Source organism: Meles meles, chromosome 13 (assembly GCF_922984935.1).
Source record: "Meles meles chromosome 13, mMelMel3.1 paternal haplotype, whole genome shotgun sequence".
Taxonomy (NCBI): domain Eukaryota; kingdom Metazoa; phylum Chordata; class Mammalia; order Carnivora; family Mustelidae; genus Meles; species Meles meles.
The window spans coordinates 11909219-11932984 of NC_060078.1; the positions used below are offsets into that span (position 1 = coordinate 11909219).

At 43.8% G+C, this 23766-nt stretch overlaps 1 protein-coding gene and 1 non-coding gene across 3 annotated transcripts; one reads left to right on the plus strand and one right to left on the minus strand.

Moving 5' to 3' along the window:
• The first annotated feature begins 71 nt into the window (after nucleotides 1-71).
• ANKRD22 (ankyrin repeat domain 22) lies at nucleotides 72-23495 on the plus strand. Of its 2 annotated transcripts, XM_046027826.1 has the most exons (7): nucleotides 72-187; nucleotides 2073-2174; nucleotides 13834-14025; nucleotides 17586-17693; nucleotides 20292-20369; nucleotides 22275-22373; nucleotides 22637-23495. In XM_046027826.1, exons 2-7 carry the CDS (start codon nucleotides 2154-2156, stop codon nucleotides 22712-22714), a joined length of 576 nt encoding a protein of 191 aa, XP_045883782.1. In that variant the 5' UTR covers nucleotides 72-187; nucleotides 2073-2153; the 3' UTR covers nucleotides 22715-23495. The 2 variants fall into 2 exon arrangements, with proteins under 2 accessions (XP_045883782.1, XP_045883781.1); XM_046027825.1 differs by lacking the exon at nucleotides 72-187 and having other exon boundaries at nucleotides 1921-2174.
• On the minus strand, nucleotides 17411-17484 carry TRNAK-UUU. The gene has a single exon. It is a non-coding gene; the product is annotated as a tRNA-Lys (tRNA).
• Nucleotides 23496-23766: the final 271 nt, after the last annotated feature.

The window sequence follows — 23766 nt, forward strand, 5'->3', positions numbered from 1 at the left end:
AAACGTTAATGTTTACGTCAAAGGGAAAGATACTCGAATGTCTTAAGTGTTTTAAGAAACGCAAAATCAAACCAAGCCAAAAGGAAAGTCAGCTGCTACGTTGGTGGTTACTGCAGACTCCCAAACTCAACAGAAGAATTCGTTAATTCTTAACTCCTGGGAGGTTGGTCCAAAAGCCAAGTCCAAGGTAAAGTATGTTATTCTTGTTATAAAACTTATAAAAATAGCTCATTATGACCATCAGGGGAGTAGGAAGAGGTTCCCCGAATATACGTAGGCTTAGGTCTTGGCCACTGAAGAAACTTCAGAGACTGGAAAAATCACATCAGTTTACTTGGGATGGTTGAAACCGGTTCTTCCCTGGGTGTGTGTGGATTTTCTTATTCTGGAAAATTTCCACACTTTGCTGTGATTGTGTTCAGAGATAATGTGTGAATGGTTGGCATTATATTTATTACATAAAATGTTCAGAATGTTGAAGAGATTTGCCGTATTACCGTGTTTGACCAAGTGGCCTGGTGATTCCATTTAAAACATGTAATGGGGCAATTGATTTCAGACTTCAATGTTAAAATTGAATATTATCAAAGAATTTGGCTGAATTTATATTAGAATTTTTAAGACAACTTAATATTTATGACGTAAATAAGTTTATTAGATATACGAGACCATTTCGCTGGGGAAGTATTACTTGTTACGTTCAGAATTGAAGTACTTATTAAAGAAAATTAAACATAGTGATACTATAATAAGTATAATTTAAACATTTAAGGATAATTTAATTACCTAGTATATACACGGGACTGAAATCTTCAAAGATCTTAGGTTTTTCAACTTGAATTGCTCAAGCTTTATTCAAAATGCCCATGCAAGTGAACACATTTATATCTATAAAATAATATAGCTTAAAAACTTCATCTATTATTTAACTTATTACTTTAATTTATTTATATTAATCAGACCATCAAGGAAAAACAAATGACTTTATCCATGCTTAAGGATAGTGGGTAATCCAGGGCACCTGGGTGGCTCAGTCATTAAGTGTCTGCCTTTGGTTGTGTCCTGATCCTGGGGTCCTAGGATCCAGTCTCGCATTGGGCTCTTTGCTCAGCAGGGAGCCTGCTTCTCCCTCTCCCACTCCCCATGCTTGTGTTCTCCCTCTCTCTGTGTCTCTGTCTGTCAAATAAATAAATAAAATCTTCAAAAAAAAAAAAAAGGATAGCAAAAATCCATAATGACAGTTTTGAAGATTATTTCCCCCCCCCTTTTTTTTTTTGAGTAGGATGGGGAAGCAGAGGAAGAAGGAGGTGATCTTGGGGCGCCTGCGTGGCTCAGTGGGTTAAAGCCTCTGCCTTCGGCTCAGGTCATGATCCCAGAGTCCTGGGATCGAGCCCTGCATCAGGCTCTCTGCTTGTTGGGGAGCCTGCTTCTGTCTCTCTCTCTCTGCCTACTTGTGATCTCTGTCAAATAAATAAATTAAATCTTAAAAAAAAAAAAAAAAAGGAGACGATCTTAAACAAATCCATGCTGAGCCTGGAGCCTGACAGTGGGCTGGATCTCAGGACCCTGAGACCATGCCCTAAGGCAAAATCAAGAGTCGGCTGCCTAACTGACTGAGCCGCTCAGGTGCCCCTTGAGGATTATTTTTCATGAAAGTCAAGCCCGGGGCAGATATACATGGTTCTAACAAGCAAGTCTGCTCATCCCTAGCCTTTCTCAATAGCCATTGAAAACTAGATTTTAATTAGGAAATGTCTTAACTACCGTACCCTATTTTGAACCCTGAATCCTTCCTGTGAGGCTGAGAACTTCCCTTTCCCCTTGACTTTGCTCCCTTCTCTCCACATATCACTACTGGCAGAGCAAATGTGACTCAGAAACCGGTTCCTCGGGCTTGTAACTTTAGATGATGCACACTTAGGTCATTGTGCTGTAAACCAATGCCCGTGTTTCGTTGGGCTGGGCTCTCTAGTAGGTGTGTTGCTGCCTGTGTTATTGGAAGAGCATTCCACAAGTGTGGGAAGAAAGGACGTGCCACCGGCCTCAGCTTCTAGGGACTTTTCTCTTGGCAGGGAAGGATTTTATGTTAATCAGAAATACATCCAGAAGATTCAAGAAGCGGTAAGGGCGACGCCAATCTGCGAAGGGCCGGCATGGGGATCCTATACTCTGAGGTATGTGACCTTTCTGGAAGTAAGATTCCAAAGGTGTTGAAAACTGCTCTTGCTTTTCAAATGTAATTTCCTGCTCCTGTAAAAATGTGTCCCTTTCTTGTTTAGCTTTCTGTGAGGGTTAAGCCCAAACAAAGAGCTGTGTATTCATCTTTTTAATATATTTAATATTTTAAAGCCAATTATTTTGCAATTCTAAAACTCTACCCACGTCCAAGGTGAGAGCAATACGCTATCTATGTCACGATGTCTAGATGTTTGTGGGGCAATTTGGATCTCGTAGGAACTTCTGAAAATGGAATTAATGGAGTCCTGTTTTCTGATGTCAGACTTCCAGTGGAAAAGTGAAAATTGTATCCAATTGGATTTTCTAAACATACAAAAATAGACCGGCTCCTTTATGGAACCACACAGACAGAGAGACATCTTTCAGCTTGGCATTTGAAAAGAAATTCAGTAGCGGCAATCATAAACAGAGATTATCCCTGTATAAAAGAGGATAAATGCAGAATATATTTGTGATACTTTGAGTTTTTTCTTTTCCCACCTGATCAATCCAAAAAATGTTTTCCGCTGTATTGAAAGTAACCTATTAGAATCAAATAAATTTGTAATAATGTGTCAAAGCAGTACAAGTAATGTGTACACAAGAGTGTAAGAGGGTAATGATGTTATTATGCACAATCTACTCCCTTTCCTCTCTAACACAATTAACCGGTTATTCTGCATTTCATTACAAATGCTCAACGCAACCTCCTTGGGTGGTTCTCCTCCTCGTTATTAAAGACAGTTTCTCTGCATTTGCAATTGTTTCTAATACCTGTCCGGTGCGGGTGCGTGTCTGTGCGTGTCTTTCTGTAGTCGGTATACTCTTTGATTCGTTTAAAATCCCAGGTGTGTCTTGCTCAGTGACTCTAGTTTGGTGAAGAGATCATATATATGAAACCAACAATTACTACCCCAGTGTTTCTCAAACTTTAGATTGCTGGAGCTTGAGGAAACTAAGGGACAGGAACTTGCTTAATGCAATGTCGAGAGCTCCCAGCCCAGACTGTCCATTTCATGCACTCGGTCTGTAGTAGGGTTGGGAACCAGCTTTTAGGGGAGCATCCCAGCTGACTCTCCCATAGGTGATTGGTTTACTCCCCATGGGAGAGAAGCATTGCTGTGAGGCTTGGGCTTTTCAAATTTTAATGTGAGTTCAGATCACCTAGATCTTTTTCAACTGCAGATTTTTGTTCTGTAGATCTGGATGGGGCCGAAGATTATGCATCTCCATTTCTCAAAGCTTGTGTTGTTGGTCCCCGGACCACACTTGGAGTAGCCAGGTTGCGATCTAGATCCTGAGAATAATTATGTTAAAAAAAATATCTCTGCGCAGTACAGTTGTTTGTTGATGGGGTGTTGATTTGGCAAGTAGTTGAGTGAGTCAAGGCAAGGTAAGATATGTTGAATTGTTTTTTTTTTTTTTTAAGATTTTATTTATTTATTTCACAGAGAGAGACACAGCAAGAGAGGGAGCACAAGCAGGGGGCGTGGGAGAGGGAGAAGCAGGCTTCCCACTGAGCGACACTGGGTTGGGGGGACGAGGGGGCTCGATCCCAGGACCCTGGGATCATGACTTGAGCTGAAGGCAGATACCTAACAACTGAACCACCCAGGCACCCCTGTTGAATTGTTTTTAAGTATTGTTGGGGAAAAGAAAAATTTCCTCTACTCTTCAAAATTTCTTCTGACTTGTCTAAGAACGAAATTGACCTTAGACAGATTAACAGAAGAAAATCAAATTTAATTTTGTATACATGGGAACCCTACTGACCTGAGAGTTCAAGGACAGAAAGGTAAAATGAGGTACCTATGCTATCCTGAGCTAAGGCATGCAGGAGGACCCAGGATTCAATGGAGAGAAGGCCATTCCAGGTGAAAAGGAGGACAGATGTTTAACCGTGAGCTGTGTGCTCTGCTCTACTAATGGTCCCTCAGATAAAATTTATTTCTGGAAAAAACTCATTCTAGGAGAGACTCCTAATTTAATTACTTCTCAGTAGTTCAGGGAAGAGCAAAATTTTCTTTTGAGCCTGCTGGATCTTGATTGCCTCTAGCTCAAAAGAGTTCACATGCTAAAAGTGGGGAGACTTACCCTAAACCCCTTCACTATCTATGAGACTATCTCCAGAAGTGGAATCAGTGTTTCACTTTCCAAATATATGGAGGACAAAGCGACTTAGAATTTACTGTATTTAAAGACAGATCCAACAACCACACACACACAAACACACATGTATGCACACACCCCTAAAAATCCCTCACATACCTAGAAGCTCACAGATAATTATTTAAAGCTCATAATTAATATTGAATTAATTAATATTGAACCAAAGTTCAACCTAAGGTAGTGTTAGATGTTTTGGCCATGCCAATCCATATCACAAGTGGACGTGGATTCTAGAACCTTCCATCTGATTGTGCACACTGGTCCACTAACTCTAGCACCAGTGACGAGAAACACATGATCCTTGGGAAGTCCACTGTTTCCAGAAAGAAGGCAGTTGACTATTATTTTGGCAAATCGTTTCTCAACTTGCAGAATTCCCCCTTGATACCAACTTTTTTTTCCCTTAAGGTAAAAGTGGCCACCACTGAGGACTGTAAAGTCATCAGTAGGACTAGCTTGAGGGGCAGGTTTGTATTGGGAGTAAGTATTAAATCTTCTCCAGTGTCCGCTGGGCCCAGGATGCTGTCTGCAGAGTGGATGTGTCTGTCCTGACGTCTCGTTCCGTCTCATTCCTCCCCCATGGTTGATATCAGGAGACCCTCAGCCGGTATGAGTGTGCTCTCCCTGGGTTCTGCTGCAGGGACTGTGGTGTGTTTGCTGGCTTTAGATAGAGGGATGGGGCCCAGGGCAGTGGGTTCTAGAGCTGCGCCGATTCTGCCCAAGGTTTTAAAGATACTCAGTATCCCCAGATGTCACCTAGACTAACACTGCGTGTTACTCCATGCCCAGGACTGGAACAATCTGGCCTGAGCAATGGATGTAAGTGCTGAGGAGAAGTGGGTCCTTTTATTTTTTTTTAAGATTTTATTTATTTATTTGACACAGAGCGAGATCACAAGTAGGCAGAGAGAAAGGGGAAAGCAGGTTCCGTGCTGAGCAGAGAGACTGACGTGGGACTCGATCCCGGGACCCTGAGGTCATGACCTGAGCTGAAGGTAGAGCCTTAACCCACTGAGCCACGGAGGCACCCTGGGTCCTTTTAGCTCAGAAGAAAGCTTAGCTTGCTTTCTGTAAGCGGCAACTGTAGTCACGTGGGGGGGGGGGGTGGTTACCTCTGAAAGGAAAAAAAAAAAAAAAGCTTAGCCTTACTCTGGTGTCTTGAGGCAGAAGGTCTGGGGAGGCCCTTCTGTGAGGCTCTCCCATCTCTGATTTCAAAGAAGTTGTGACACTCTGGAGTAATCCCTCAAATACAGAAACGTAACCGACCCATCTGTGATGTATGTCCCAGTCTCTCTTCTGCCCTCGGCCAACAGCTCTGCGTTGCCTGAGTGTAAAGAATTGGAACGACTCAATTAAGAACAGGGCAAGAGCCCCCAGACCTGCCCTTTCCTTAGTCCTAGACTGCCTCAAAGTACATTTTAAAAACAATTTTAGGGGCGCCTGCGTGGCTCAGTGGGTTAAGCCACTGCCTTCAGCTCAGGTCATGATCCCAGGGACCTGGGATCGAGCCCCACATCAGGCTCCCTGCTCAGCAGAGAGCTTGCTTCCTCCCCTTTCTCTGCCTAATTGTGATCTCTCTGTCAAATAAATAAATAAAATCTTAAAAAAAAGGCAATTTTAATTCCAGCAGAGTTAACATACAGTGTTATATTAGCTTCAGTGTGCAGCATAGCGGTTCAACAACTGTCCACATTGTTCAGTGCTCATCCTGATAACTGTCCTCGTCATCGGGCTTCTGATAAAAAAAGAAAGACTTTTAGTAGAGTTCAACTCCCCAGTTCGAGCGTGGGAAGCTCTTCTGCATTGGGGAGGTAAGCTTGTCATTTTTTCCCTAGAGGGGAGGGAAAAATTCTTTGTCCCTCTACTCATTTTGGGTTGATTGGCAGGAGCCCTGCAAATCTGACTGACAACTGAAATCATAACAAAAGGAAAAGAAACCGAATTTTATTGGCGTGGGCCTCGTGCATACCCATGGGAGCACCCTTCGGTGAGAAACTCCCAGACCCAGGAGAAACTCAGACTTTGAGTGTGTAGGGCAGCAGACCGTGGAGGACAAACATACGGTGGAGCTAATGAAGACCGGGGCTACTTAGTCCATCATCATGCCGAGTCCTTTGGTGACTTCTCTGGGCTGACGAGGGGGACTTTTGTCCTTCCTGGCAGAAAGCGGACGGGAAGCCCCTTCATAGATTTATGCCGGGCTTTTAGTGGAATAGGAGGAAGGCAGAGCTTTCCTTATTGTCTCAGTTGACTTCTGCTCAAAATAATCATTATGCCAGAGGTATATTTTGGGATATATATATATATACATACACAGAGAGAGAGAGAAAGAGAGGAATAATTGACATAACATTATATTAGTTTCAAATGCTTCAAAAGTTTCAAATACACAATGACTCTGTATTTGTCTGTGATCACCACAGTAGGTTCTGTTAATATCCATTGCCACAGAAAGTTGCACTTTTTTTTCTTGCGATGAGAACTTTCAAGATCCACTCCCTTAGCTACTTCCAAATACACGATACAGAATTAACTATAGTCACCACGCTGTATGGGACGTCCCAATGATTTATTCATTTTATAACTGGAAATTTGTACCTTTTCACTCTTTTCACCAATTTAGCACATTTCACCTTCCCCGCCCACCCCACCCCAGGCAACTGCTGATCTATTTTCATGCGCTGGATTGTTTTTGTTTTTGTTTTTGTGGTTTTTACTTTGCTGCTGTTGACATTGCTTACATTCCACATATAAATGAGGTCATATGGCATTTGCTTTTCTGTATCGCACTTACTTCGTTTAGCCTAATGCCCTGGAGGACCATCTATGTTGCAAATGACAAGGTTTCATTCCTTTTTATGGCTGAGTAATATTCCCTGTCGTGTATATGCCACGCCTTTGTCCATGCATCCATCCGTGGACACTTGGGATGTTCCTGATGTATTTTTAAGAAAGAAGGAGAGCATAAGAAAGCATCCCTGGGTTGTGCTAATATCTGCAACACAGGATAGGCTTAGAGCTCAGTGAGAGAACCTGGATTAGAATGATCTATCCGTGCTCAGGAGGCCGGGCACTGAAACAGGCTGACTCACGTAAGCCCTTATCAGACGTATTTGTTCACACTCTTTACAACCACAGCAAACATTTAATTAGGGTTTGTTACGTATGCGGTCATGTTCTAAGCACTTCATGAGCATTAATGATTTACTACTCAGAGCAACCATATAAGAGAATCACTATTATTATCTTTATTTTACCAATGAAAAAATTGAGGCAAAGGAGGTTTAAGCAACTTGACCAGAGTAATGCAGCTAAACGTACTTCCTGGCTGGGGATCGGGGGTTGCGAGAGGAGACCCGTGTTTATCTACTCAAGGGAATTATGCTTACCCCACTGAGGAACACGCAAAGCTCTGTGTCTACTTGCTTTCTCGAGAGGGACACCATACTCCATGAATGTGTTTGTCTTAACCGCCCTGCTCTCTGCCAGTATGCTTCCCCACTAGGATACACTGTTGCCTGTTTCTCAGAGGAAAAAGAATAGGGAACCCTGAATCCAGGTTCCAGAGAGCTGCCTTCTACCCCTATCCAGCACACAAGTACTGCCCTGCGCAGTACTACAAAAATTAGAAAGAAGGAAGATGTGTAGGAACTCAACTCAAAGAGGTCAAGAATTCATGCTTTAGGGGCGCCTGGGTGGCTCAGTGGGTTAAAGCCTCTGCCTTCAGCTCAGGTCATGATCCCAGAGTCCTGGGATCGAGCCCCACATCAGGCTCTCTGCTCTGCAGGGAGCCTGCTTCCTCCTCTCTCTCTGCCTGCCTCTCTGCCTAGTTGTGATTTCTCTCTGTCAAATAAATAAAAAATATTAAAAAAAAAAAAAAAAAGAATTCATGCTTTAGAGAACTGTAGAAACTTCTGTAGACTCTTGACCCTGTCAGCTGGGGAAAAGGCCCCCAAAGAAATATCTTGAAAATCATATCAGAATAATGTATCTATTTAAACCTGGAAAAGTCTACTGATAAGGAGATCTATGAGCAGAAGAACTCACAGACACATACCCACCACCACCATCACCACCATTAATGGTAATCTTTTGAGCATGGGCCTACTTGTCACCGAGGCAGATGTTACTATAGAAAAAGGCACATGGCAAATAGGAGAAAGATTGTATTGATGTATAATGTCCACAGAGCAGTGGAGGTTAAACAGGGGTTTTGGGGAGAGCTGGTAGAGTCGAGGGAAACAACTCAGGGAGACAGGAAGAGAGTTGTGGGCAATGGGAAGCCCATTGGATGGAAAGTCAAGAAAATGTAGAATTTATACTGACCACACTGGGAACTCTGTGGGACTCTATATCTATAAAATGAGAGCAGGGTGAGATCTGGTTTAATGTCGAGTCATTCCGTGACATGAGAAACAGAAAGGCAGAGACAATGGAAACAAGACGGCTCCTTCGCGATCTTACCAGCTCTCTCTACTTTGTGTGTTGAACCCCTAGTACTGGCACCGTGTAGTCAAAAAAGAAAAAAGAGCACTATCCTAATTGGTTTCTTAATTCTTTCCTTATAGAAATATTTTTACAAACGATAATGTACCAAGTCACATTTTTAAGAGGAAATGATTGCTTGAATGTAGGAACAGGAACCAGGGCCAAAACTCTGTAACTATTTCTTCCTTTGATCACTCATCCATTTATCGAATCCACAATATTTGCTGATCACACATTCCAGGCCCATGCTGCTCCTGGTAGATAGTGATCAGTAAATAGAAGTGGATCCTGACCTCTTGGAGTCATCAGTTTCAAAAATGAATACACGCCTAAAAAAAATAAGCATAAATAACTTAAAGTGGCATCGAGGAAGCATCAGGCTGATGAGAGGATATACGGGGGAGGGGGGAGGGTTGCACGTATGATCTTTGACCCGAGGCTCCTCTTAGATAGTGACACGGAGCTGAGTGCTGAGGAATGAGCACCAGTCTCGGGAGCTTGGGATGAGTCCCAGACAGAGGGGGTGGATATGTGGGGAACTGGAAGCATGGACGGTTGAGCCTGTCGGAATGATGGACGGAGGGGTATACGAAGGTGTGCTGGTTCAGCAGCTGGTCCAGGTGCGGGCAACAAGGTTCACTGTCTATGCGGAACTGAGAGACTCACAAATCTGACTAGAGGTTGTTTTGCTTCTTGGCATCACCCGGGCTCCAGTCATTCTAGCTTGGTCCTCTTCTCCCTTGGGTAGCCATTGTTTGACAGAAGGTCTGGGTGTTCAAGAGGCTGTGAGGGTGATGTTCCTGCTTCTTCCAGGCTCGGCACCGTTTGGTGGTCTGAGTTAGTAGGGAGATATCTAGGCTTCTGATCGGCCCCACCCTGGCAACTGGAACGCGCCCTTTCTCCTTCTCGTGTGGGAAAGGGTGTCTTGCTCTCTCCCGGTCGTCATCACCGACCGCAGAGCTTCTAGGGAAGTCAGCAGGGAGGCTCCTCTGGCCTCCTGGCAGCGAAGACAACATATTCCCAAGCGGACCTTGTAGGAGAAAGAATACAAAACAGATAACTGTGACCTGCCTCCGTGTCTCCTCATTGCTACCATTCCTCATAATCCAAGCACTTCTGGGACCTTCCTTCATGTTCCATAAAGGCTCCATGGGGCTAAGAAAACCTTCTAAAAAAAAAAAAAATCCCTGTGCCTTTTAATTGACCCGGAAGAAAGAACTTACCAAGAAATTTCTAAATCCCAATGTGTGACAAAATGAGTCATCAGAAAGAACGGCCTGTGATTAATTGTACCAATAAAATGAAGCCTTTGATATCATTCCCTAGGATTGCTTAATCTGAAGGGGAAGAACATGTCTTCTTTTGTTTTCTGAGAAGACTTTTCTTGAGTGCATCAGAATCACCCGAATCATTTTGCTTCAAAAAGCACAAATCCTCCTCAGATCTTTGGCTGTGAGAATGGAGGGAAGAGTACCAAGGGACTGAATCATCACGACAGTGTTCCAGGTTCTCCACAGGCTTCCCCTTTACCGAGACTTCTCCCAAGTTCCAGAAGCTTCAGAGGTCAACAGAATCCATAATAACCCTTCCCTCAGCCCCAGGGGACAGCCTCTTCCTCTTTCTGGGCCCTTCCCTCCTGTCCTTGTGGGTGCTTTCATGACCCCGAGCTGCCCCCTGGTGGACACTGGGAATTCTCAACAGCATAGAGCCTTTTCTGGGGTTCACTCAACTACACCTCTTGTGTGGGGGGACCCACAGAAACTCTGTGCCTGGGATATAGGAAGCTTTGGAAAGATTAAAAGATAAGGTCGGGTTGATGTGTTAAGTACAATCCCCCGAGTGGGGTTAAGGAAGCCCTGAGAGGCACTGGGTGTCTTTTTTTTAAAATTTTAATTAAAGATTTTATTTATTTATTTGGCAGAGAGAGATCACAAGTAGGCAGAGCAGCAGGTGGGGGGGTGCAGGGAAGCAGGTTCCCCGCTGAGCAGAGAGCCCGATTCGGGGCTGGATCCCAGGAGACTGGGATCATGATCTGAGCAGAGCGCAGAGGCTTTAACCCACTGAGCCACCCAGGCGCCCCTGGCACTATGTGTCTTAACACTTAATACTGGTGTATTTAGCTCCATTTTGCTTGTTATTTAAATTTAAGTGACAGGGCATCCCTGCGAAGGTAAGGCCATCTCCCTGCAAGTTTCTGAGCAGTGTTTATTCTTATAAAGGACTAGCTCTCTGGGGCGTCTGGGTGGCTCAGTCAGTCAAATGTTCCACTCTTGATTTCAGCCCAGGTCATGATCTCAGGGTTGTGGGATTGAGCCCTGCTTTGGGCTCTGTGCTCAGCGTGGAGTCTGCTTGAGATTCTCTGCCTCTCCCTCCCCCTTTGCCTCTCTCCCTGCTCGCACTCTCTCTTTCTCTAAAATAAAAAAAATCTTAAAAAAAAAAAAAAAGACTATGCGTCGACCTTACTGTTGATGCGGAGGAGGCATTGGTTGGGGAAGGACTTGCGGTCCGGAGTGTGACAGTCACAGGGTGTGACAACATAAAACAACTTTTACTTTATTCCTTTGCTTCGTGACTGAGGACACAGAGACCCATGAGGGGGGAAGATTTGTCCACGGTCACCAAGGAGTTAGTAGCAGAACCGCAAGGACAAGCCAGTTTGCATCCTTTCAACGGCTCTGGTTGCTTCTGTGTCAGCCAGACAGAAAATCCGGGGACACTGCTGAGCCCAGGTGGTGACAGTTTTAGTGGAGGGATGACTTCAGGGTAGTAGAAAAGTGAGTTGTATGATTGTGCATTTGTACTGCATTTCAGACCCCTGTATGGTGCTCATTTCCTCTTGGGGTACAGAAGCTCACCTCTTCTCTGCTCCCCAGCTGACTTTCCTTTAGGATGTTTCTTTCATGAGTGGGGCCTTGGGTTTAAAAGCATCTTATTTTTAAAAGCTCACCAGTTGGGCGCCTGGGTGGCTCAGTTGGTTAAGCAGCTGCCTTAGACTCAGGTCATGATCCTGGAGTCCCAGGATCGAGTCCCATATAGGGCTCTCTGCTTGGCGGGGAGTCTGCTTCTCCCTCTGACCCTCCCCCTTCTCATGCTCGTTCTCTCTCTCAAATAAATTAAAAAAAAAAGCTCACCGGTTGTGGCATTTGGCCATGTTAGAACATGAACTGATTAGTCAATGATCCTGAGGTCTGCCCCAGTTGGCAATGAGTAACCTGAATCCGTGCTTCTTGAACTCTGTTTTCCTACTGTTGAGCCTGTATATGGGCGCGCACACGCACACTCTATTCCCAGCTGGTAAATACATTTCAGGGGGTGAAGATGGATGCATTTTATTCTCCTCCCTGTCCCCCGACACCTGCGGCTGGCACCCAGGGGAGGTCTGACTTTGTTACCAAACTAAAGAAGGACCGAGTGAGCAGGAAAAATAATTTCCCTAAACTGAGCACCATCTCTGTGCCCGGTATTATTTTAAGTGCCCTTTACTTTTTCTTTTCTTTTCTCTTTTTTAAAAAGATTTTATTTATTTATTTGACAGAGATCACAAGTAGGCAGAGAGGCAGGCAGAGAGAGGGAGGGAAGCAGGCTCCCTACCAAGCGGAGAGCCCAATGTGGGGCTCGATCCCAGGACCCTGAGATCATGACCTGAGCTGAAGGCAGAGGCTTTAACCCACTGAGCCACCCAGGTGCCCCTCTTTTCTTTTTTTAAACTAATTAAAACCGGTCTGAGAATATTCACTGTTTGCCTACCATGTGCCAGTGCTGTGTAAGTACTGGGGATAGGACTTGGATGGGTTCCAGTGATGACTGGAAAGAGGCAGCCTCTGTCCGCACAGCGCGGACAGCCTGAACTTGGACTCCCCCCCACACCTGCTGCGGCCACCTCCCCTCCCCGTGCCTGCCGCCCCACGATCATAAACCATTAAGAAAAGACTGACAGTTACCGGTTGTGACGAACCAGCGCCGACCCTGTCAGGAAAGATGGATAAAGTGAAAAGAAAGTGAGGGTACAAAGGACGGGTCAGCAGGCAGCCAGGCGGGCAGAGAGGGGGAAAATGGGTTTGCACAGAGAGAACAGGGAGGGCAGGGGCCCAGATGGAAGGAACCAAACATAGGTATTGAAAACAGATGAGAGGTCCAGGGGTGCCTGGGTGGCTCAGTGGGTTAAAGCCTCTGCCTTCCGCTCAGGTCATGATCCCAAGTCCTGGGATCAAGCCCTGGATCAGGCTCTCCGCTGGGCAGGGAGGCTGCTCCTCCCCCCCCACCCCGCCAGCCTCTCTGCCTACTTGTGATCTCTGTCTGTGAAATGAATAAGTAAAATCTTAAAAAAAAAAAAAAAAAGAAGAAGAAAGGTCCAGAAGGAGGGGCAAAGTGGGCAAGGGGAGGTAGGCTTCTGTCTTGCTGGCGAGCTCCTGTCGTGCTTTGCAAAGCTCCTTTTAACACTCTGGAGATAAAAAGCACAGAAGGCAGTTATTTTGTTATTTATATATTATTTGTTTAAAATAGGTCTTTGCTGCTGTGCGGGGTTCCTTGAGCACAGCAGGGGGTCAGACGGCTTCATCTCATCTTCCAGGGCTGCCCTCAATCCCCCCACCACCCCACATGCCTATTTTGTCTTCAGTGAAGTCCTGCCCTTCTGACAGGTCTCCTCTATCCAGCCGCCCACCAGACAGTTTCCTCCCTGACCTGACTCTGCAGTATTGCTTCCACGTTTTCCTTCCTTTAGCAAACACATCTGAATGCCAAGCAGTCTGGGAAATCCCAAGAGCTACCTCACGGACTTAGGCTTAGTTTTAAGCCGAGGCATAAGGGAGACCAAAGACCTCACCTACGAAGCAATATATTACAATTTGGAAGCATGTGAGGTTTAAGTGACTGCATGAGGATTTCTCTCCCATGGGGGGTGGGGATTGTCTCACTATACCCCTATTGCAAAATCTGCTTCTGTGTTTCCCCTCTCAGCCCATCTGCCAGGCGGCCTACCAGAACGACTTGGGTCAAGTGTGGCGGTGGGTGAGAGAAGACAGCGCCTGCGTCAACGTGCAAGATGGCTTCAATGGAGACACTCCCCTGATCTGTGCCTGTAGGCGGGGACACCTGAGAATCATTTCCTTCCTTTTAAAAAGAAATGCAGATGTGAACCTCAAAAACCGGGTGAGGCCATTACACATGAGTAGAGAGAGTCAATAACCATGGCAAATCCTTTCTCCCCACAGCAATGGAAGGAGTGAATGCCATTCTCTCGTTGCTTGTACGTTCTGATACCAATTTTTTTTTCTTTTCTGCCTTACTTTAGAGGGACAAATACATACTATTCTATTAGGCTAAAAAGCCAAATAAATCACAGTTCATTCAGCAGGCATATTTTGTGGTTCAGTATGTCCTTGTATTTCTGGAAAGGTAATGGTTCACTCATTTGACTCGTGAGAGCTTCTTCCTTTCCTTTCCTCCTCCTCCCCACGCTGTTCCCTGCCTTCTGGCTTCCCTCTCCCTGCTCCTCTTCCTCACTATCACAGAAGTAATGGGAAAGCCTTCCTGGAAAAAATTATTGACCCAGTGGTGTTATGTCTTAGGTTTTTACCTACTGGGTCAATGTTCTCCAGAAGATCCTACAGTTTGCTCTTGGACTGAAGGATGCCAGTGAGACATTTGTCAAGGACAAACAAGCTCATGAACCAGAGGCTCCTTGAAGCCACACAAAAAGGCATGAAGGTTGTACTTAAGATTCAGGGTTAGCCGATGGAAACTTCAGAATCAAGGAAGAGCAGAACATGTGTGTATTGCCCTGAGCATCCTTTCAGAACACCTTCGAACGTTCCGTGTGTCCAGCATAGCAACAAGCAACATTGAAAGCACACCAAGTAAATATAAAAAATCATTATTTGTAATAATTATGAGTGTCCTGTTCCCTCTCACATACATTCAGTGAGGAAAAGCAGCCTGTAGTGTCCCCTTGACCCCTTCCAAGTCAGGTTCAAGACCAGCTCATTTAGAGCAGTAATATATTACCAGAAAATGGATCGCTCCTACACCTTCCCGTTTGTCCTTACTGTTTATTTTTGTTTTTTCTTGGTTGGGTTTAAAAGCACGTCAGGCCTGCACTGAATCTCAGAGATATGCAGCTTAGGGGAGACTATGACACGCTCTCCCTGGTTCGCAGCTGAGGACCCGGCTGTGTGTGCTTCGCGGCGAGTGGCAGACAGATGTCTTCGGATTCATGACGTCTGTCGGGAGACGTGCTCATTTGGAAGCTGTGGGCAGGAGATGCTGGTCGACACAGGGGTGGGGCCGAGAAGGGACAGAACCTGAGCCAGCCCTGCTGGATCCTCTGGTATCATGAACATCTTGGAAAGGACTTGAGGGATACTTTAGAATATTAGAGATCTTATTACAAGAAGGGTTTGGCTTCCATTTTCTATTTTTTTAATATTTTTAGTCATTTTTAAATGCTTAATCTTCTTAATTTCCCCCAATGCTAATCTTGGTATGTTAATAATTTAAAGTGCCTTCTCATTTCTTAAATCTATGTTTAGGACTTATTTTCAGAAGTACTAAATAAACAAAGGCCTTAAAATAGAACACATAATTCTGCTGGTGATTTCATATGCACAGGCCTAATAGAGAACATCAATTCTATGGAAGCAAATTTTATATATATATATATATATATATATGTGTATATATATATATCTGTCAAATTTACCAGGATTAAAAAAGGAAACCAAGTGTTAATCAGGAAGGAAGTTTAAATCATTATGATTTTACCAGAGCACAGTTTAGCAATACAATATGAAAAGCATTCATACTTTTCATGTCAACAATTATACTTTTGGAAACTTTTGCTAAGGACCAATTTGGAAATGTTGACAAAGCTTTATGAATGAGGATGTCCAAGTAGTGTAATCTATAAAAATAAAAAGTTAAAATCTCGAGATGTCCAACAGATAGGGTTTGGTTAAATAAATTAGAATAGCTCCATTCAATAGAAAGTCATACAGCTGTTATAGTCCTATGTTTAAAAGTTTTAAATGGCATGGAAAAATGCACACGTTCTAAATGGGAATTGAAAAAAAAAGCAGATATGACTTTGTACATGCAGTATGACCCTACATTTTAAAATTCGACATAATGCATTTTATTTTATTTTAATATTTTGTTTATTTATTTGACAGAGAGAGAGAGAGAAAGCACAAGCAGGGGGAGTAGCAGAGAGAGAGGAAGAAGCAGGCTCCACGATGAGTAAAGGAGACTGATTTGGGCCTTGATCCCTGGATTCTGGGATCATGACCTGAGCTGAAGGCAGCCGCCTAACTGACTGAGCCAAGGCTGCCCCCATATAATGGATTTTAAAAGACTGGAAGACAATACAGCCAAAATGTCAACAGTTATTTCTGGGCTATTTGATAATGGGTGATTTTAAATTCGATAATTATATCCTTGTCTAGTTTACAAAATTTTTACAAAGAACATATGTATTAAAAAAACAAAAATTATTCTTATACAAGAACAGCACCTCCCCCAAGTGGTAACTAACATCTCTTTTCTCTCTGGCTTTCTATCTCTTTGCATTGATTTGGTTGGTGTTCCAGTCACCATGGACTGTTTTGCATTACATTTATTGAGCTTGTTTCTGTCTACCTTTGTTTGATTATGAGGCCCGGAAGCTTTACATCCCCCCACAACCTCTAGAAGCTAAAGTCTGTCGCCTGATAAATATTCACATATTTGAAGAATTAAATTGATTTAATTCCATTCTTCCAGCACTGCGTGTATGCATGTAGGAAAAGGAAAATATATGCCACATGGTTAAGATTTTCCCATAAACGAACCACAAAATGAGGAATCATATACCATAGATGAGTCAGGGATAATGATAGCTTTTCACACTGAATTCAGTCCTATGTTTATATCTCAATGTATTTTTCCCCCCAAAAACTAACATGCATGTGAGAACCCATCTTTTTGAAAAAAACATTTATTTATAGATTTTTTGAGAGAGAGAGCATGCGCGAGTCAGGGGAGAGAACAGAAGGAAAGAGAGAGAGAGAATCTCAAGCAGACTTCCCACGGAGCCCACATGGGGACTCCATCCCCCAACCCTGAGATCATGACATGAGCCAAAACCAAGAGTTGGTTGCTTAACTGACTGAGCCACCCAGGTGCCCTGAGAATCTGTAGACTATACTGTGTTTGACATTCCCATCAATGGAGACGTGGCCTTATTAATCAGACACACTCCACAGAAAGAGTTGTCATGGGTACCCACAATAAAAATAAAAAGCATAAACTAACTTTTTTTTAAAAATAATGTAGTCTTTTTTTTTTTTAAGATTTTATTCACTTATTCAACAGAGAGAGAGAGAGATCACAAGTAGACAGAGAGGCAGGCAGAGAGAGGGGGAAGCAGGCTCCCCGTTGAGCAGAGAGCCTGATGGGGGGCTCTGTTCCAGGCCCCTGGGATCATGACCCAAGCCAAAGGCAGAGGCTCAACCCACTGAACCACTGAGGTACCCCCCCTCCTTTTTAAAGTAAACTCTACTGCCTAACATGGGGCTTGAACTCATGACCCTGAGATCAAAAGTTTGCATGCTCTACCAACTGAGCCAGCCAGGTGCCCCACAAATGAAACTTCTTGATATCTGAAAATATGAAATTTGAGACAAATGTTAATAAAGAATTTCTTTATTTCTCTATTTTATTTTCTTAATTTTCAGAAAGAGAGAAACTGTTTACATTATGCTGTGAAGAAAAAATTTACCTTCTTTGATTACCTCCTCATCATCCTCTTAATGCCTGTTCTGCTTATCGGGTATTTCCTCATGGTGAGTAACACAGGTGTGATCAAAGGGTAAACGGGGAGATCAACAGCGTGACTCAAGAAGTTTTGCTGGGCCAGTACGATGTAGAGAAACAGTAACAAAATAAGATCCTGGCTGGTATTTGAAAAATGACATTTCCAATATCCACATAATGCTGGGATTGAAGGAAAGTGAGAAGTGTTATGTCCGTTATTAAACGAAACGAGACTGAGACAAAGTGGAAGTTATTTAAAGCTTTATTTTATGATAAGTATTAGAAGTTAGACTGATTGGTCAGAGGAACGAGACTGAGACAAGGTGAAAGTTATGCCAAGCTCTATTCTATGCCAAGCATTAGAAGTCAGACTGACCGGCCAGGGCTGCCTCTGAAGGGAGCGACCCCTCCCAGTCTCACAGACTAACTTTTATAGAGCAAAAGCCTGGTCACACATGGGTGGCTGATGAGATTGTAGTCGTGTTAGGCCACACGAAGGTGGCCAACTGAATTACAATTTATCTTATAGTAGCTGTTTGAACTAACCTATCACTCTGGTCAGAATTGGTGCTCAAGGTTGGAGTCCAAACGGCGGGGTTTACATTCTGTGGTGGTTAGGGAAAAAGTATGTGTGTTTCTTACTGATTGGATGTCTCTACCTGGCCCAACTCGTCCTTGTATTCTGGGCTCTGTTAATAGGAACGAGCTGACCATATTATACTGGTTTCCCAGACTTGCATCTAAGTAAGTTTCTCTGGGTGGGGGGGGGAGGGGCACAGGGTCAGTTTAAGTTTTACTGCACAAACAACAAAATGGCTTTTAACCAAGATGGAGTCGCTCTGGCTAAATAGGTCCTTACAAGAAGAAAGGCAGCCAACTAGGTTGATCTGTGGTAAAATCATCTGTGAGATGTTTATTTAGAAAAATAAATTAATTTTGATTAAGAATCATCTGAAAAAAGCAGAAAATCCCAAATATTAAAAAAGAAAAAATCCCCGCTTGTGTCTTTACACACGTCTTTTTGAGTTTCTGATTTTTCTGGACCTGCCCTGTCTTGAGTTAAAAAACAGATCCCAAGAGATTTGCAGCCAGAGGTTGACAAACACCAATCACCTTTATAGAGAATTTAAAGCCAACCTTTCCCCCTTGACAGAGCTGAATAACAAAGGATACACTTGGTGTGGGAACGCAGTCCTTTTATGAGTAGAAGATGAAGTGTGAGATGGTTGTTTTCAAATGGAGCGACAGCTTTGCCCTGACCCATTCCCTTTTTCCCATCTGGTTCCCCAGCGTCCACTTCCGTTGTTGAGAGATGACTCAGCAGATGTGTCCACTTAATCCAATTAACTGACCGAGCTCCCCTCTCCCGTAGCTAATAGACCAGGGACATTGGTTATTATCGCTACAAGAGGCCCCAGGACGGAGTCTGCCCACTGGAATTGTAATTACCTCCTGGGGTATTTAAATGTCACATTTTGTGAAACTCTAAATATGATAATGCTGATTTCGATGCTTGGACTTATGGAAAAAAGAAAACACAGGTCACCGAGAGACACACCATCTGCTCCTATCTTGGAAAAGTTCTTAAAAAATTAATTGCATATCTAGTGCAGAGCGTTGGTATATTTGCCGTTTCCGAGCAGGCGAGGGATCTGCCGTTCATTTCCAGAACGAGACTCGTTCAGAGCTTGTTGCCACACAACCCTGCTTTGGAAGACGGTCGGAGGTTTAAAATTAAGCACAAGGAGTAGTGGCGAGAGAAGACATTTTATAGGAAGGGACCAGAAAGGGCGGCGTTACTTCAGAGAAAGGGAGGAGCCTGTCTAGGCTGTGTGGATGTTGTCTTGGGAGGGAATTACAAATAAAGCAGGAGAGTGGGTGGGGCTTCCTGCTAGGCAAATGGGCCCACCTTTGGGACTTTCCCACCCATTCCTGAGAACTGCCCTCCCTAAAACAATGGGTTGTTGGAGGGTTGCTCAAATTGTCCTGTGGTCAGAATCTCAGGGGACAGGGCAGCAAACGTGGATTTCTATGGAGTCTTGTTCATTCTATTCCTTTGTTCGATCATTCAGCACACGCTGAATATGGGCACCTACTCCGTGCACACACGGCTGGTTAGGAGGGATGCAGTCGGGAAGCAAACAGGTGTCGTTCTTGTCCTCGTGAGAGTCAGAGAGGACTGAAGAATGGGTCATTAATGAAATAAGCACAGAAACGCATGTAAACTTACTACGAAGTAGGTGATACGGGGAGGTGATCTTCTTCCAGAGCAGAGATTTCACCAAGGGGGGTAGGTCAGGGAAAGCCTCCTGGAGGAGGAGGGGCTTGGGCTGGGATATTAAACATGGATTTACCAGGCAAAGAAGAGAGCTCTGGCATGGGGCCGCTGAATTCACATTTCCAATTTCCCAGAGGCTGCTGCGGCTGTCCCAGGACCACACTCTGAGAACCCAGGCTTTACCTGCCTGCTATCAGACGGGGCGGGGACGTGGGGGAAATTTTAAGAATGATTCAGAGACACATAAAGGGGTTGGGATTAAAATAAATCTGTTGAGTAGAATAGTCTAGGCATAAGATGGAGACAAGTGTCATCAATGAACATCTTCCATATTTGCTCTTTGTAACAGGTGTCAAAGACCAAGCAGAATGAGGCTCTTGTCCGAATGTTGCTCAATGCCGGGGTGGACGTGAATGCCGCAGACTGTGTAAGTTCGAGGGTGCAGACATTTAGAAAGAATATTCAAAATAGTGTCTGCAGGCAGCGTGCTTGTCACCTACAAACTTACTGGCTTTATTTTCCTAGACGCCTCTCCATTGTCCCTGGCTTTCTTTACGTTTCGCTTGCTTTCTTTTCATTTTCACTGCTAGTCAGGCAGCCTTGAAGTTGTTAGGCTGCTGCCATGAAAGTCATGGGAATAACATCTTTATTGACTAGAGGACATGTTTGAAAAGAACCGCTCCACCCTTGGTGAGAAGTTATGGGAGCAGAAGGCTCGGCTAAGAAACTCCCATCCTCCGTCATGAAGATGCCGGAGTCCGAATGCCTACGTGTCAAACTAGGCTTGTCCCTTTTTGCCCATGTGCATTGTGGCCGGTCATAAGCTTGTAGGTTTGCTCACCTGCAAAGCGAGGCCGTTGACAGCACCCACCTTGCAAGGCTGACTGTGTAAAGTGCTTAGCAGAGTACCAGCTGCTACAGCCCAGCTCCCAGCCCACCTGTAAGAGTCCCCATCTGTTAACTAGATCGGTAAGGATCAAGGTCAAAGAGCCCAGATGGTGGTGAGGGCAGTGACCAGCCCTGAGCTTCTGTTTCTAAATATCGGGTTTTGTTTTTACCTTTCACCCCTGTAACCCACTTCCTCCCTTAAATGATCGGAAATGGATCAAATGTTTATTGGTATGAACTTTCATTTGCTTCCATTGATTGGATGAAATTTTGGCTTCTCAATTAAGTATTGGAAAAGTAGGCGATTTGAAATTAGAGTTGAAAAGAACCAGTATTTTCTTTGTGGTCCCTAATTTGTGTGGGAGAACACAAGGGAATAAGTTTATGCAAATTATGTGTTTCCTTTTATTTAAACTAGGATTTTTGAATTAATTGCAGTAGATGACCACTATACTCCATCATTTCCTTAGATAACTTTGAAAGGTACTGAGTAAGATGTTATGAAAGATTAGGGAAAGGTTTGTTGAAAAATTTTCTTGGTCTTCTCATTTAAATTCAAAAGGTTGAAAACTGTGGTCAAAATTGCTTGAAGATTTTTTTTAAAAGATTTTATTTATTTGTCAGAGAGAAAGAGAGAGAGCACAAGCAAGGGGAGTTGCAGGCAGAGGCTAGAACAGACTCCCTGATGGGCAGGGAGCCCTATGCAGGACTCGATCCCAGGTCGCTGGTTTCATGACCTGAGCCGAAGGCAGACACTTAACTGACTGAGCCACCCCGGGGCCCCTACTTTTCTGGTCCTCTGTGTGTCTCTAGTTGCATGATTGCATTCGAGTGCACACTTGTGTGCACACACACTTTCCCCACTATTTTTCTAAAACTGTCTGAATATTCAGGTCGTTTTTCCACCTCTAAGTGAAGCGGTGTGTTGTATTTTTAGGTAATTAGATTCTTTATTTCCCATGGCACGTTGGGAGCCAGATCTTCCACTTAAACCATCTCACCACTCAATAAAATTAAGCGATCGCAACATTAATCACTATGATCTCCGAAGCGTTAATAAGGCCTGATATTATTTTGTCCACATGCCAAAGCCACAGTGGCTTGGCTGCTTTTTTTTTTTTGGTGGTTAATTAGTTTTATTTTGTGTAGCTTGACATTTCAATGACTTAATACATTTTCCATTTATATTGTACATAAAATTTCTTGGAATGCACTTTTTTCCCAAATGTAGGTTTGTGGATAGATTTTAGCATGATGAAACTGTCATTACGGTGAATGTTCACTCTGATGTAGTCTCAGCCTGCTACTTCTCCGCCATTGGCTGCTTTTTGATAGCCAAAACTGGGGGGGCACAAACACCCCAGCTAGACATTTCTTTTCACTTGTAATTAGTGTTTTAAATTATACCAAGAGCGCAGATGCACTGTTTGGTCCTCTGTTTCAGTATGGCTGCACAGCCCTGCATTACGCCTGCCAAATGAAAAACCAGACCCTTGTCCCTCTGCTTCTGGAAGCTCGTGCTGACCCCACGATCAAGAACAAGGTAAGCATCTGTGGACAAGCATCCGAGGTCCCTTCTAGAAGCGTCGTCTTTGTTGCAGTGAATTAATTGCCTCTGATGTTGTTAAGAGCAAAATGTACTGTCCTCATTAAGCTATTAAGTTATCCTATTACTGTTAGAGCCAAATGACATTTAAGGCCCTTGCTAGGAGTGTGAATCAGTCGATCGGGACTGTTTACTAGACCTTTGGCTTTGACGTTGGACTGTATCAGAGATAAATGACTCTAATTTCTTTGTCTCCTCAGCGTGGTGAGAGTTCCCTGGATATTGTGCGGAGATTAAAGTTTTCCCAGATTGAATTAATGCTAAGGAAAGCATCCTAATCCTTGTGGCCTTGCATGGAGAAGTAGAAGAAGTTAAAGGACTGAATTCTCTCTCCATTTTGGACAAGTGGTCTGTGGACCGTTGAACCCGGACTCTGTGATTTTTTTGGTTACCGTGAGTAACCATAATGGTGGTTGCCACGGTTAACATTTTGGAAGAGCTTTGTATTTAGAATTTTCTTTTGCCAGTGGAGTTCACCATGGTCACCATCCTTCTAGGAGAAACACTAGAACTCTTGGAGTCTCCATTTGGGTCCAAAAAAAAAAAAAAAAAGGAGACGTTTCAAACTCAGTCTCTTCCAAAGAAAAGGATCAGAGTTACCTGGTTTGGTTTTCTCTTCCCAGCTGTGTAGCTCTTACCTGGCATTTTCATGCCCAGTAGACAGCTGTTTCTGTCCGTCCTTTTTGAGTAGTAAGAGGAAGAATCAAAGTATACATATTCGTATGGACTGATGTATTGGGGAAATGGGAGATGAGCTTCATATGTAAATATTTACTTGGTGAAACAATTTCAACAAAATCATCTCCCAGTCATCAGGGGTGGAAATATTTATGCCATAGTAATCAGCAAAGGCCAGGGGAAGGGACAGAGAGAGAAAGAGAAGCAGACTCCCGATGTGGACCTCGATCCCAGGACCCTGAGATCATGACCTGAGCTGAAGGCAGACTCTTAACCCACCGAGCCACCCAGGCGCCCCTCTGGAGAGCCAATTTAACCAGCATAGCTCTAGACATTTTGCTCTCGGTTTACAAATAAAAGTCACCCTGATTTTGAACAAAATCCTGTAACCACCGAGACGTTCATTCAAAAACACCTTTTCTGATTCTCCTGTGAATGTGCGGCAGCTACTGGGCTTGTTGATTCTGTTTATGTTCATTGGTAAAATTTAAAATAGCATCGTTCATTATTAGACAAAGGACTTCTTTACAAGAAGTAGAGCAATAGGGTGGGGTGGTATCTGGGTTATGATTCCGGGAGAGAGAGAGAATATTGAAATTATTTCATAAGTCCTTCATCAATGAGACCCAGTAGAAATAAACACATTTAAAAA

What these genes read in the sequence shown, in the direction of transcription:
- ANKRD22 (XM_046027826.1), top strand. Translation starts at nt 2,154, where the DNA reads ATGGGGATCCTATACTCTGAG. An exon ending in TGGGGATCCTATACTCTGAG is followed by an intron (nt 2,175 to 13,833) that starts GTATGTGACCTT and finishes TTCCCCTCTCAG; the next exon opens with CCCATCTGCCAGGCGGCCTA. An exon ending in ACGTGAATGCCGCAGACTGT is followed by an intron (nt 20,370 to 22,274) that starts GTAAGTTCGAGG and finishes CCTCTGTTTCAG; the next exon opens with TATGGCTGCACAGCCCTGCA.